The sequence below is a fragment of the Chiloscyllium plagiosum genome, unplaced genomic scaffold (genome assembly GCF_037043375.1).
Source record: "Chiloscyllium plagiosum isolate Xiang-an unplaced genomic scaffold, Cpla_swu_hap1 HiC_scaffold_23, whole genome shotgun sequence".
Taxonomy (NCBI): Eukaryota; Metazoa; Chordata; class Chondrichthyes; order Orectolobiformes; family Hemiscylliidae; genus Chiloscyllium; species Chiloscyllium plagiosum.
The window spans coordinates 55,831,568-55,846,285 of NW_028270161.1; the positions used below are offsets into that span (position 1 = coordinate 55,831,568).

Below are 14,718 nucleotides of genomic sequence, written 5' to 3' on the forward strand. Positions count from 1 at the left end.
AAATTTTATGAATTTGTGAAGAATGCAAATTACAAAACAAATTCTCAAGGTCTATCACTGAGATACTTCTGTTTTGGTTTATTGCAAATTTAAACATCCAATTCAGCGTTTGTTAAGAGCCAATGACACAATTATTGAGACCATTCTCATTGTAAACCAGGTCTAATCAGTTCATTATGAAAACTCCCAGGAGCAGCACATTAAAGAAGAGCTCTAAGCATTCTTGACCTTAAGTCATTCTCTGCCCTGACTGATAGATAACGCCTAAGGAATTCTGCAATCCACGGTGTCTTATCACTATTTTATAACTGTTTTGACTCAAGTTATGTGTTTGTCATCTCCGCTACATTACTTTGAGTAACAGGGCTTAACAAATCAGATGTAGCTCGTCACTTCATTTTCTGAGCGTTCATGCATTGCAAGGTCTCCTACTGTAAATAAACAGTAGAGATTTCTACCAAGCCTTGACTGAAAACAGGATGGCAGTGTTTCTGTAGTGTGGCTAATTGGGAATCCAGCCACAGAGCTTAATTGCTTTTATGACTGGTCAATCACAATTGGATAATGCACACTAACATTAGGCCTGTGTTGGTGACTTGAATATTTTAGCATGTTAAAATATAGAACAGAAGATCAGATCGTGTGAATACTTTTTGAGGAGTATAAGTGCTTTACTCTCTTCCTTAATTAACATTGGGAGGTGGCTGTTATGTAAAAATATAAGAAATGGGAGCAGGTATAGGCCATTCAGCCCCTTGAACGTGTTCACTACACTAACCCCACATCCCTTTATGATTTCAATAAGTAGAATTAGAACATAGAACAGTACAGCACAGCAACAGGCCCTTCAGCCCATGATGTTGTGTTAAACATGATGTCAAATTAAACTAATCCCTTCTGCCTGCCCTCGGTCTACATCCCTGCATTCCTTGCATATTCACATGCTTATCTACAAGTCCCTTAAACCCCCCTATCGTATCTGCCTCCTGACAATGCTTTCCAGACACCTACCACTTGCCCCTCACATCTCCTGTGAACTTTCTCCCTCTCACTTTAAATGCATGCTCCCCTAGTATTCAACATTTCAACTCTGGGAAAAAGATTCTGACCTTCAACCCTATCTATGCCTCTCAGAATTTTATCAACTTCTATCAAGTCGCTCCTCAGCCTCTGCCACTCCAGACAAAATGACCAGAGTTTTTCTAGCCTCTCCTTATAGTTCATACCCTCTAATCCAGGCAGCATCCTGGTAAACCTCTTCTGCACCCTCTCCAAAGCCTCCACATCCTTTCTGTAATGTAGCGACTAGAATTGAATGCAATACTCAAAGTGTGGCCTGACCAAAGTTTTATAAAGCTGCCACTTGATGTCCTGACTCTTATACTAAGCTCCCCATCCAATAAAGGCAAGCATGCTTTACCACCCTATCGACTTGTGGCCACTTTCAGGGAGCTATGGACTTGAATCCAAGATCCCACTGTACATCAATGCTGTTCAGGGGCCTGTCATTAAACTGTATGCTTTTCTTAAACAGTTCTATCGATCTCTGTCTTGTACATTCAAAGACTGAGCCTCCATAGCCCTCTGCAAAAGAGAACCATGCTCTGAGTGAAGAAATCCCACCTCATCGCAGTACTTTACTCTGACACGGCTTCTTGACCCCCTCCAACCAGAGGAAATGTCTTCCCTCACCTACCTTATTGTTCCCTGTATGGAGTTGAATTGGATCATCTCTCAGTTGTTAAGGACACAACCTAGTGAAATATTTCCTCATAACACCATTCCAGGAATTTGTTCAGTGGACCTTTGTTGCACTGCTTGTATGACTTAGTGTGTCTTTCCACAGGTAAGGAGGCCAAAACTGAACCAAATGCTTTCTCTGGAGTGTCGGAGGCTGAGGGGTGACATTATAGGGGTTTATAAAATCATGAGGGACATGGATAGGATAAATAGACAAAGTCTTTTCCCTGTGGTGGGGAAGTCCAAAACTAGAGGACATAGGCTTAAGGAGAGAGGGGAAAGATATAAGAGGAACCTAGTGGGCAACGATTTCATGCAAAGGGTGTTGCATATATGGAGTTAGCTGCCGCAGGAGATGGTGGAGATAGATACAATTACAACATCTGGATGGGTATATGAATACGGAGGGTTTAGAAGGACATGGACCAAATACTGGCAAATGGGACGAGATTAATTTAGGATATCTGGTCAGCATGGACGAGTTGGACCGAAGGGTCTGTTTCTTGCTGTGTATCTCTATAATTCTTAATACTCCAGATGCACTTATACCAGGGCTCTTTGTAAGAATGTAAGAGTGAAGTACAGTTATTTGTATTATGTAAGTGTAAAGTGCCATTACTTGTCATGTGCAAGTGTGAGTACAATTACCCGTGTTGTGTAAGTGTACCTGTGGTCCTTTCTATTGAAATGACTGTGTCTGGTCAAAATGTGACTGATGCAGTTCCACCAGTGGATAGCCAGCACTTCATATTGAACAACAGAAGGTTCTGGGGTACTGGATAAGCTGCTATCAAAGTACAGGATTTTTACAATTTTTAATTATTTTTATTCCTTGTAAGACAGTTTGATAGAGAAAAAGCTTCCTGACTATCATTTTTTTATTTATTCTTTATTATGTGTTTATTTCCCCCAAACAGATTGGAGAAGTATTTCAATCCTGTCTCTGTACGTATTTATTGGAGAGACAGGCCGCCTACTTGCGGAGCGTTTCAGAGAACACCTCTGGGACACCCGGACCAACCAACCCAACCACCCTGTAGCTCAACATTTCAATTCCCCCTCCCACTCCACCAAGGATATGCAGGTCTTTGGACTCCTCCATCGTCAGACCACAGCGAAACGACGGTTGGAGGAAGAACGCGTGTGGGCGGCACGGTGGCACAGTGGTTAGCACTGCTGCCTCACTGCGCCTGAGACCCGGGTTCAATTCCCGCCTCAGGCGACTGACTGTGTGGAGTTTGCACGTTCTCCCCGTGTCTGCGTGGGTTTCCTCCGGGTGCTCCGGTTTCCTCCCACAGTCCAAAAGATGTGCAGGGTCAGGTGAATTGGCCATGCTAAATTGCCCGTAGTGTTAGGTAAGGGGTAAATGTAGGGGTATGGGTGGGTTTCACTTCGGCGAGTCGGTGTGGACTTGTTGGGCCGAAGGGCCTGTTTCCACACTGTAATGTAATCTAATCTAATCTAAAAAAAACGCCTCATCTTCCGGCTAGGAACCCTCCAACCACAAGGGATGAACTCGGATTTCACCAGTTTCCTCATTTCCCCTCCCCCCAGCCTGTCTCAGTCAAATCCATCAAATTCAGCACCGCCTTCCTAACCTGCAATCTTCTTCCCGACCTCTCCGCCCCCACCCCAGTCTGACCTATCACCCTCACCTTGACCTCTTTCCACCTATCACATTTCCGACGCCCCTCCCCCAAGTCCCTCCTCCCTATCTTTTATCTTAGCCTGCTGGACCAACTTTCCTCATTCCTGAAGAAGGGCTAATGCCCGAAACGTCGATTCTCCTGTTCCCTAGATGCTGCCTGACCTGCTGCGCTTTTCCAGCAACACATTTCCATCTCTGTACGTATTTATCTTATTCTGCCAGCTGTGATCTACCAGAGGAGGTGACAAAGGTTTCCTGAGAAAGATTTAGGGGCTGTGTTTTCTACGTGAATTTCACATTTCTACTACCGCTGAGTCAGGAGGTCTAAACCATCTTGGTTTAATCTGTAAGTGAGTGGCTTTGCTGATTTATGTCAGGACTGTATTTAGGTCTGTGAATGTTAGTTGTGATGGAGAAGGGAGTCATATCAACTTAGGAAAGTCCAGCACCAGTTATAAGCAATTAAGACAAACCTTTCCAGCATCATTCACATCTCTGTAACAAACGCTCTCAGCTTTAAATCCGATTAAAGCGTTGGCTTAACGCTGCATGGAAATCAAGCCTCTCAGTCCCACAGATTCTATTGTGGTAACTTTCATACCTTGTTCTAACTCGTACCAAGTCTCGTTCACACCTTCAATTCTCCTAAATGCAAATTGGTTTCTAGTTTGGCAACACCTCAATTTTAAAATTCTGAGCTTCAAGCTCAAATCCCTGCATGGTCTCGCCCCTTCCCTGTCTCTGTGCAACCTCCTCCAGCCGACACAAAGGTCTCAGAGATTTGTGCTATAATTTCTGTAGCCTACCGTACGCATCCTTTGCCCAGTGTTGGCTTTAACCATCTCAATCCCAAGTTCTGGAACTTTTTTCTCAAAATCTCTGCACCTCTCCAAAATGCTCCTTAAAACTCACTTATCTGAGCAGGGATTTGATCACCTCTCCTAAATAACTCTTTATTATTTAGAGAATTTGTAGGCCCAATTAGACCATGCTAGTGTTTGTGCTCACTCAAGCCTCCTCCCAACTTTCCCTCATCCAAACCTACAACTGTCACTCTCAATGTGCCCTCTCCTTCAAAACGCTTCTCTAGCTCAAATTCCCAAAAGGATATTTTGCTGACTATATTATATCAATAGCTCTTAGGTTTTTTTAAAACATTCATTCATAGCATCACTGGCCAAGCTAGCATTTATTGCTCATCTTCTATTTAAGAGTCAACCATTTTACTGAGGGTCTGGAGCCACATGAAGGCCAGACCAGGTAATGACAGTAGTTTCCTTCCCTGAAGGACATTAGTGGAAAGAAAACAGGCTTATCCAATCTTTCCAACTGCCACCGTGACATGGACCAGCTCAACCTGTCCACCCCTCCCACCCACTCCAACCTCTCACCCTCACAATGCACAGCCCTCCACCCCAACCTCACCATCAAACCAGCAGACAAGAGGGGGTGCACAGTGGTACTGTGGCACACTGACCTCGACACCGCTGAAGCCAGGTGCCAACTTGAAGACATCTCCTCCTACTGCCTCCTCGACCACCGACCACACTTCCCATCACCAAACCATTGTCTCCCAGACCATCCACAATCTCATCACCTCAGGGGACCTCCCACCCACAGCCTCCAACCTCATCGTCTGGGAACCCCACATCGCCTGATTCTACCTCCCACCCAAAATTCACAAACCTGACTGCCCCGGTGAACCCATTCTCTTGGCCTGCTCCTGCCCCGCCAAACTTATCACTACATACCTTGACACCATCCTGACCCCTTAGCCCAGGAACTCCCCACCTACATTCGGGACACCACCCCATGCCTTTCACCTCCTCCAAGATATTTGTTTCCCCAGCTCCCAATGCCTCATCTTCACCATGGACATCCAGACCCTGTACACATTGATCTACCATGATGAAGGTCTCCAAGCTCTCCATTTCTTCCTCTCACGCCAACCCAACCGGTACCCTTTTACTGACACTCTCATCCACTTGGCTGAACTGGTCTCACCCTCAACAATTTCTCCTTCCAATCCTCCCACTTCCTCCAAACCAAAGGGGTAGCCATGGGCACCCACATGGGCCCCAGCTACGCCTGCCTCTTCGTTGGGTACGTGGAACAGTCCATGTTCCGGAGTTACACCTGCACCATCTCCAACTTTTCCTCCACTACATCAATGACGGTAATGGCGCCACCTCATGCTCCCATGAGAAGGTTCACCTGGACCATCTTGGACACCTCCCTCCCCTTCCTGGACCTCTCCATCTCCATCTCTGGTGACCGACTAACCATGGACATCTACTTCAAACCCATCAATTCCCACAGCTACCTGGACTACACCTCCTCCCAACCCGCTTCCTATAAAAACATCATCCCATATTCCCAATTCCTCTGTCTCCACCGAATCTGCTCCCAGGAGGACCAATTCCAACGTAGAACATCCCAGATGGCCTCCTTCTTCAAAAGCCGCAATTTCCCTCCCACGTGATTGGTGATGCCCTCCAGCGCATCTCATCCACTTCCCGCACCTCCACTCTTGAACCCCACACCTCCAATTGCAACAAGGACAGAAACCCATTGTTCCTCAACTTCCACCCCACCAACCTCTGGCACATTGCATCATCCTCTGCAACTTCTGCCATGTACAAACAGACCCCACCATGAGGGATATATTTCCCTCCCCACTTCTATCTGCATTTCAGAGAGACCTTCCCCCCCAACCAGCCGACACCCAACTCCCGGCACCTTCCCCTGCTACCGCAAGAAGTGCAAAACCTGCGCCCACACCACCCCCCTCACCTCCGTCCAAGACCTCAAAAGACCCTTCCACATCTGACAGAGATTTACCTGTACTTCCACACCCGTCATCTACTGTATCCATTGCACCCGATGTGGTCTCTAATTGGGGGGACAGGATGCCAACTTACGGATTGTTTCAGAGAATATCTCTGGGTCGCCTACACCCACCAAACCCACTGCCCCGTGGCCGAACACTTTAACTCCCAGTCCAACTCCCACTCCACCAAGGACATGCAGGTCCTGGGCCTCCTCCTTCGCAAATCCCTAATCACCCAACGCCTGGAGGAAGAACACCTCATCTTCCACCTTGGGACCTTGCAACCACATGGAATCATTGTGGATTTCACCAGTTTCCTCATTTCCCCTCCTCCCACCTTATCCCCCCAAGCCTCCAACTTGGCACCACCCTTTTGACCTGTCATAGTCCTTCCCACCTATCTGCTCCACCCTCCTCTCCAACCTATGACCATTACCCCCACCCTCATCTACCGATCACATTCCCAGCTACCTTCCCCCCAACACCACCCCCCCCTCACATTTATCTCTCAGCACCCCTGGGCCACAAGCCTCATTCCTGATGAAGGGCTTATACCCGAAACGTCGATTCTCCTGCTCCTCAGATGCTGCCTGACCTACTGTCCTTTTCCAGCAGCACACTCCTGACTCTGATCTCCAGCATCTGCAGTCCTCACTTTCCCCTTATCCGATGATCGACAATGATTTCATGGTCATCACCTGACACTTAATTCCAGATTTTTATTGAATTCACGTCCAGCATTTGCGGTGGAAGGATTCAAATATGGGTCTCCAGAATATTACCTGGACCTCTGAATTAACAGCCTAATGGACCTACTACTAGGACATCACCTCCCCTAATGCCACAACGCCATCACCTAGCTACGCTCATCGCTATACAGTTAAAAACATTCTGGAGGGAAGTTGACTGTCTTTCCAGGTAGTGGACTGGGAAATGAGGACGTCAAAGAGTATGGTGCTGGAAAAGCACAGCAGGTCAGGCAGCATCTGAGGAGCAGGAGAATTGACGTTTCGGGCATAAGCCCTTCATCAGGAATTGTAAATGAGGATGCCAGGAAAGCAGCACTGAGCTGTGAAATATCATGGCGCAATTTTGCTTCCAGGGTATGTATCCAGTGATAGTACAGGATGCAGGCTGTGGGACTCTCCAGGAGAAGTGTGCAGCTGATTGGTATTTGAAGCGGCAGGTATTCTGCTGAAGATGGAGTGAGTCCCCACTATTATCTTTTTTTAAATTCAAATTCTCTAATTTCTTTGCATTTTTCCTGTTCTGCCTCCCTACCACTATTAGATGGCCTGTAGACTACCTCCATCAATGGTATTGATCCTTCACTGTCATTTCTCTCTGGCTGGATGAATTATCTATCTGTTTTATTGATGACTACATCATGTTTTTTCTGTTGTCACTATTATTCATAATAAGCACAGCTACTTCACAGCCCCCTTTGCCCTCTCTATTATTTCTAAACATGCTATATTTGGTAATGTTTCATCTTTCCATTGGAATCTCTCAATAATCTCAGCTGTACTTATCAGTCACTATTTATTATTACCTTGAGTTTTCCTGTTGAATTACAGATGGTATGCTGATTGCTGAACAGATGTTTAATTCATTTGCCATAGCAGTTCCTCTGACTGAATATTTTACCTTCCTGTTCTATGATTGCATTTATTCCTTGGCAACTCACATCCTTTTATCGTATACCCTATGCTTTCCACTTCTGTTCCACTTATAGCAAAACTCAGCTCATTCCTTGTACATTCCAATCTCATCGTACCAGATTCACAGCCTTTGCTTCTCCCAACTTATTCTTTCTGCTGGGAACCACATCCTGTTTTACTGCAGCTCAAGACAAAAAGAAGCTGCAGATGCTGGAATCCAAGGTAAACAAGCAGGAGGCTGGGGGAATACAGCAAGGCAGGCAGCATCAGGAGGGTCAGGCAGGAGGCTGGAGGAACACAGCAAGGCAGGCAGCATCAGGAGGGTCAGGCAGGAGGCTGGGGGAACACAGCAAGGCAGGCAGCATCAGGAGGGACAGGGAGGGGGCTGGCGGAACACAGCAAGGCAGGCAGCATCAGGAGGGTCAGGCAGGAGGCTGGGGGAATACAGCAAGGCAGGCAGCATCAGGAGGGTCAGGCAGGAGGCTGGGGGAATACAGCAAGGCAGGCAGCATCAGGAGGGACAGGCAGGAGGCTGCAAGGACACAGCAAGGCAGGCAGCATCAGGAGGGTCAGGCAGGAGGCTGGGGGAACACAGCAAGGCAGGCAGCACCAGGAGGGACAGACAGGAGGCTGGGGGAACACAGCAAGGCAGGCAGCATCAGGAGGGACAGAGAGGAGGCTAGAGGAACACAGCAAGGCAGGCAGCATCAGGAGGGTCAGGCAGGAGGCTGGGGGAATACAGCAAGGCAGGCAGCATCAGGAGGGTCAGGCAGGAGGCTGGGGGAACACAGCAAGGCAGGCAGCATCAGGAGGGACAGGGAGGGGGCTGGGGGAACACAGCAAGGCAGGCAGCATCAGGAGGGACAGGCAGGAGGCTGGAGGAACACAGCATGGCAGGCAGCATCAGGAAGTGGAGAAGTCAATGTTTCAGGTGTAACCCTTCTTCCGCACTGGGGGTGGTTATTGGGGGAGCTGCAGATAAAGGGGTGATAGCGGCAAACCCTCCCCCTCCCTTCCTTTCTTCCGATCGACCCTCCCTTCCAGCTACCAACCGGATTCATTCCTCTCATCGAGCAAACAGGTCGTACTCACTCTCTGTCTTCACCTATCCCAGCCTCACCGCCCCGCTCCCTGCCACAACCCCCACCCCTTTTATCTGTAGCTCCCCTTACACCCATCCCCAGTCCTGAAGAAGGGTTACACCCGAAACCTCCACCTCCTGATGCTGCCTGGCTTGTGTGTTTCCAACCTCCTGCCTGTCCCTCCTGAAGCTCTCTGCCTTGCTGTGTTCCCCCAGCCTCCTCCCTGTCCCTCCTGATGCTGCCTGCCTTGCTGTGTTCCCCCAGCCTTCTGCCTGTCCCTCCTGATGCTGCCTGCCTTGCTGTGTTCCTCCAGCCTCCTGCCTGTCCCTCCTGATACTGCCTGCCTTGCTGTGTTCTTCCAGCCTCCTGCCTGTCCCTCCTGATGCTGCCTTGCTGTGTTCTTCCAGCCTCCTGCCTGTCCCTCCTGATGCTGTCTGCCTTGCTGTGTTCCCCCAGCCTCCTGCCTGTCCCTCCTGGTGCTGCCTGCCTTGCTGTGTTCCCCCAGCCTCCTCCCTGTCCCTCCTGATGCTGCCTGCCTTGCTGTGTTCCTCCAACCTCCTGCCTGTCCCTCCTGATGCTGCCTGCCTTGCTGTGTTCCTCCAACCTCCTGCCTGTCCCTCCTGATGCTGCCTGCCTTGCTGTGTTCCCCCAGCCTCCTGCCTGTCCCTCCTGATGCTGCCTGCCTTGCTGTGTTCCCCCAGCCTCCTGCCTGTCCCTCCTGATGCTGCCTGCCTTGCTGTGTTCCCCCAGCCTCCTGCCTGTCCCTCCTGATGCTGCCTGCCTTGCTGTGTTCCTCCAGCCTCCTGCCTGTCCCTCCTGATACTGCCTGCCTTGCTGTGTTCTTCCAGCCTCCTGCCTGTCCCTCCTGATACTGCCTGCCTTGCTGTGTTCCTCCAGCCTCCTGCCTGACCCTCCTGATGCTGCCTGGCTTGTGTGTTTCCAACCTCCTGCCTGTCCCTCCTGATGCTGCCTGCCTTGCTGTGTTCCCCCAGCCTCCTGCCTGTCCCTCCTGATGCTGCCTTGCTGTGTTCTCCCAGCCTCCTGCCTGTCCCTCCTGATGCTGCCTGCCTTGCTGTGTTCTCCCAGCCTCCTGCCTGTCCCTCCTGACGCTGCCTGCCTTGCTGTGTTCTTCCAGCCTCCTGCCTGTCCCTCCTGATGCTGCCTGCCTTGCTCTGTTCTTCCAGCCTCCTCCCTGTCCCTCCTGATGCTGCCTGCCTTGCTGTGTTCCCCAGCCTCCTGCCTGTCCCTCCTGATGCTGCCTGCCTTGCTCTGTTCTTCCAGCCTCCTGCTTGTCTGCTGCAGTTAGAGGCTGTTTCATCCATGCTGTTCTTGCCTTTCCCGGATTTGGTACCAGCGTTCATGAAAATAGAGCACCTTTTCTCTCCCCAGACCTTCAATTAAAAGCTCTCTTTTTTCTCGTGCTCTGTAATTCCCTGTACCAATTTGCATGTAGCTTGGGTGAGCCATTATTTACCTTTGTGGACCAATTTCTAAATTTGGTTCCTAAATTCCAATATTTCCTCAGCAGGGTCTCTAGCTCCAACACAAGCTCACAAGAATTGCTCTAGGCCAGTTGGCCCATCAACCTTGTTCTGCCATTCAGTTCGATGCTGTTTGATCTGATTAAGATCTCAACACCATTTTCCTGCCTGTCTTCCACAGCCCTGGACTCCCTTATCAATCAAAAATCTGCCTAACCCAAGCTTGAATATTTCAATGTCCCAGCTTCCACTTTTCAGAGAATTCCAAAGAATCTCTGATGGGAGAAATTCTGCCTCATTCAGTCTTAAATGGGAGACTCTGATTCTTAAACTGCGCTCCCTAGTTTTAGACTTAGCCACACACGGGCAAAAATTCTCTCAGGATCTACATGATCAAGCCCCCTCAGGATTTTATATGTTCCGATATCACTTCTCATTCTTCTAAACTCCAAGGAGTACAGGCCCAACCTGCTCAACCTTTCCACATAAGCCAAACCCCTCACTACAGAAATTGTCAAGCATACCTTTGTTGAACTGCTTCTGATGCAACTGTATCATTTCTTAACTAAGGAAAGTTAAGTTTCGCCATGTCCTGTGGTGAAATGGTGTATCTGGAGCATTGGGCTGGAATATCAGTCTCGGAACAATGCCACTATCTTAGTGTTGACCTTTAACCATTGATTCCACTATAGGAACATAGGAGTAGGTTACTATCCCTGTATCTCTTGATGTCATTAGTAACTAGAGAGATCTTTCAACGCATGACTTGAATCCGCTCAATGTCTGAGCTTCCACAGATTTCAGCTGTAGAAGATTCCAAAGATTCTCTGCACTCTGGAGTGACTAAGAATGTAAGAACATAAGACCCAGGAGCAGGAGTAGGCCGTCTGGCCCCTCGAGCCTGCCCTGTCATTCAATAAGATCATGGCTGATCTTTCTCGTGGACTCAGCTCCACTTGCCCGCTTGTTCTCTATAACCCTTTATTCCTTTATGTTCAAAAATCTATCTATCGTTGCCTCGATTGCTTCACTGGGCAGGGAATTTCACAGATTCACAACCCTTTGGGTGAAGAAGTTCTTCCTCAACTCAGTCCTAAATCTGCTCCCCCTTGTTTTGAGGTAATTCTAGCTTCACCCACCAGCTGAAACAACCTCTCTATTTTTATATTATCCGTTTTCTTCATAATTTTGTACGTTTCTATAAGATCCCTCTGTCATTCTTCTACATTCTCAGTCCTAAACCTTTTATAGTCTCAGTCCTAAACCTTTTATCCTGAGACTGTGACCCATTCTGTATTTTGTAAGGAGCATGATAATTGAACTTTCTCCCTACTTACAAATTCCTCTTCAAGCACTGCAAGATATATCTGATCTGGTATCAGGCAGGCAATAGCCTTGCGGACTCTCATTTATGGGTATATAGGACTCTATCTAATCCACTAGAAAATTCCTCTTCACTGTCTCATTCCTGATTTGGTCTACAACCCTCTTAGCCAAGGTGCTGTGGCTCCCTTCCCCATGGTCTTTCTCCTTGTTTTTACAAGTAGCTGTTGAACAAAATGCTGTCCCTGGGGCCTCTTTCTCATCCTCTGCAGAGTCCCAGCTTCTAAGGCCCTGAAAGTCACACCTTCCTTTTCCTGAGCCATGTATCCCTTTGGGATGGGACTGCGTTCTGCAGAAACTATCCAGGATGTGCTCTTCATTCCTGATGTTTCAGTGTCTCTAACCCCCAGTCCAGCTCAATAACCAAGTGACTCAAGACAGAAACATCTCCTGGTGGCATGGTGGCTCAGTGGTTAGCGCAGCTGCCTCCATAGCACCAGATGCCTGGAGTGGATTCCAGCTTAGGGTGTTTATGTGGAGTTTGCACACTCTCTCCGTGTCTGCGTGGGTTTCCTCCGGGTGCTCCAGTTTCCTCCCACAACCCAAGGATTTGCAGGGTAGGTGGGTTAGCCGCTGGCCGGGTAGGGGGGTAAGTCTGGGTGGGATGCTGTTTAGGGGTCAGTGCACACTTGATGGGCTGAGTGGCCTGCTTTCACACTGTAAGGATTCAATGTGGGAAGCAGGAATTGTCTCCCTGACCACAAAGTGCCACAACCCACACATGGTTCGGGTCATTTGTCTGATTTGTTTTATGCTCCAGCGCAGTGCCATGGAATGTTTCACAATGTCAAAGGAGCTGCATAAACACCACTTGTTATTGTCAGGACAGGCTCCAGTTCTGGAGTCAGCCTTAATTTTTCACTCTGTCCTGAGTGCACAGTATAAATACAGAGGAAATACAGAGTGATTCATCAAAAACCATCAAGAATCTGCGTCATTCCAGCCCCCACATCAGTCTACTGTAGTCCATACAAACACAAGACAGGTTAATTAAACATTACAATATATTTCTTAAAAGTTGATTGTGATTTGCGGTAAGATGGGACTGGGATGGCATCTGTTCTTTACATTTTCTGGACTGTATTTTCTGTCTGTTCAAATACTTATTTTTTAAAAGAACACATATTCAGTCTGGTTTTGGTTAATAATCAGCGGTTAAAAATCACATTTTAAGCATTTTTGTTTGGTTGCTCCTCAGAGTCGATGTTCTTACGCGACATGCAATGGCTGAGGATTGTCCATTGCTTTACAATCTCAGGTGAAACAAGGGCAGAACTTGGGTTTGGATGTTCAGAACATTCTGCTTCTGCCTGAGAAGAACATTCCACTGTGAAGACGCCAACTGACTCAAAGGTGAAGGAAAGTGGACCTCCTCAGACTCAGGTACACTTGCGATGCATCTTTAAGGGAGACTATCCATGTATAAGCCATTTACTCTGTAGCCAGAACAGAGCTAGAGTCCTATCGGTCAGATATGGCTATATAGCCTTCCAGTTACCAGCCATACTTTCAAACAAGGAACACACACTCTTATCTGACCATTCCTTGTCACTGATTGACATATTGGCAATTAACTGAAGCATGCGACAGTGCCAGCTCAAGACTTAACTCTGGTTTCTGACTCCAGTTTACCTGTGAGCAAACTGTCTGTGCAATATAAAGCTGCATTTTTACTGCAGGCACTACCCTAAGAGGATGAGATGTACTTGAGTCCATGCTCCATTACCTGTGCAAAGGCTGGAGTTATTACTCACTCTGACAGCTGCAGAGCTGGCAGTTCAGCCCAATGTCAGCCAGCACCCCCTGCCATCATTCCATCTTGCAGCAGAGGAGAGGCAGACTGACTTGGCTTGTACCCCATTGAGTGCTGGGATGTGATTTGATCCAGGCGTTTAAAACATAACAATGCTTTGAAAGGGTAGAGACAGAAAAAAAAAATTCCTTTTGAGAAATGGGAGAAAGCTTATTTTGGAATGGGCTCGGGAAGCAGATTTCCACACAAAAGGTGAGCACATATCTGGCATTCTCTGTACCCAAGAGCCTGCAAGTCAGTTGCAGCTTCCAAGATTGAGGTGGATATATTTTTGTTGTGTGCAGACGTAAAGGGATGTGGGACTAAGGTGGGCAAATGGAGCTGATTAGCAATTGTCTAATTGCATAACAGGAGACACCTATCAAGTTAAATGCCCTCCCCTTCAGGTCATAATGTTCCTTAATGTGTTACCAGGATCTAATCTGGTCAACCCGGCTCATTTTCTCAGCCTCCCACTAACCTTCGCTTGCAGCATTTTAATTTCAGTCGACAGGTTGTTAATGTGCTGGCGCAGGCATTGGTTTTCTTCCTGAACTTGCTCCAATTGGATACGCTCTTTATTCAGGCACATGCTCAGGTCCATCAGCTAGGATCAAAATTAATATGCAGGTGTGAAACGTTCAGCAAACTCTAAATCTCATTATCACAGCAGTAATAATCTTGAGCAAGCTTACAATTGCTGCCTTTACAGATTCCTGACAGCAGCTTACAGCATGTCTTGTGGTCACATGGCACACTTGCTCAGTTCTGGGACTGAAGTGGCTTCAAAAGTGCCCCACAGCAACATAGTTCAACAGATACCCATCCTTCTTCAAAGGTGCCCCACAGCAACATAGTTCAAACAGATACCCATCCTTCTTCAAAGGTGCCCCACAGCAACATAGTTCAACAGATACCCATCCTTCTTCAAAGGTGCCCCACAGCAACATAGTTCAACAGATACCCATCCTTCTTCAAAGGTGCCCCACAGCAACATAGTTCAGCAGATACCCATCCTTCTTCAAAGGTGCCCCACTGCAACATAGTTCAAGCAGGTACCCATCCTTCTTCAAAGGTGCCCCACTGCAACATAGTTCAGCA

The 14,718-nt window shown here is 47.9% G+C and overlaps 1 protein-coding gene and 1 long non-coding RNA gene across 3 annotated transcripts in view; one reads left to right on the forward strand and one right to left on the reverse strand.

Annotated features, from left to right (window-relative positions):
* Window positions 1-14,718, reverse strand: part of LOC122561568 (uncharacterized) — a 130,147-nt gene that overhangs the window by 67,146 nt on the left and 48,283 nt on the right. The window contains exon 7 of the mRNA XM_043713365.2: window positions 14,099-14,224. Coding sequence (XP_043569300.2) covers window positions 14,099-14,224 — 126 coding nt within the window. The remainder of the gene's footprint in view (window positions 1-14,098; window positions 14,225-14,718) is intronic.
* LOC148145903 (uncharacterized) overlaps window positions 1-14,718 on the forward strand; it is a 62,190-nt gene that overhangs the window by 37,805 nt on the left and 9,667 nt on the right. The window contains exons 1-2 of one of the 2 annotated variants that reach the window (XR_015761190.1): window positions 7,966-8,101; window positions 13,024-13,208. This is a non-coding gene — a long non-coding RNA (uncharacterized LOC148145903). Of the gene's footprint in view, window positions 1-7,965; window positions 8,102-13,023; window positions 13,209-14,718 lie in introns of those variants that run through there. The other variant, XR_015761189.1, reaches the window with a different exon arrangement.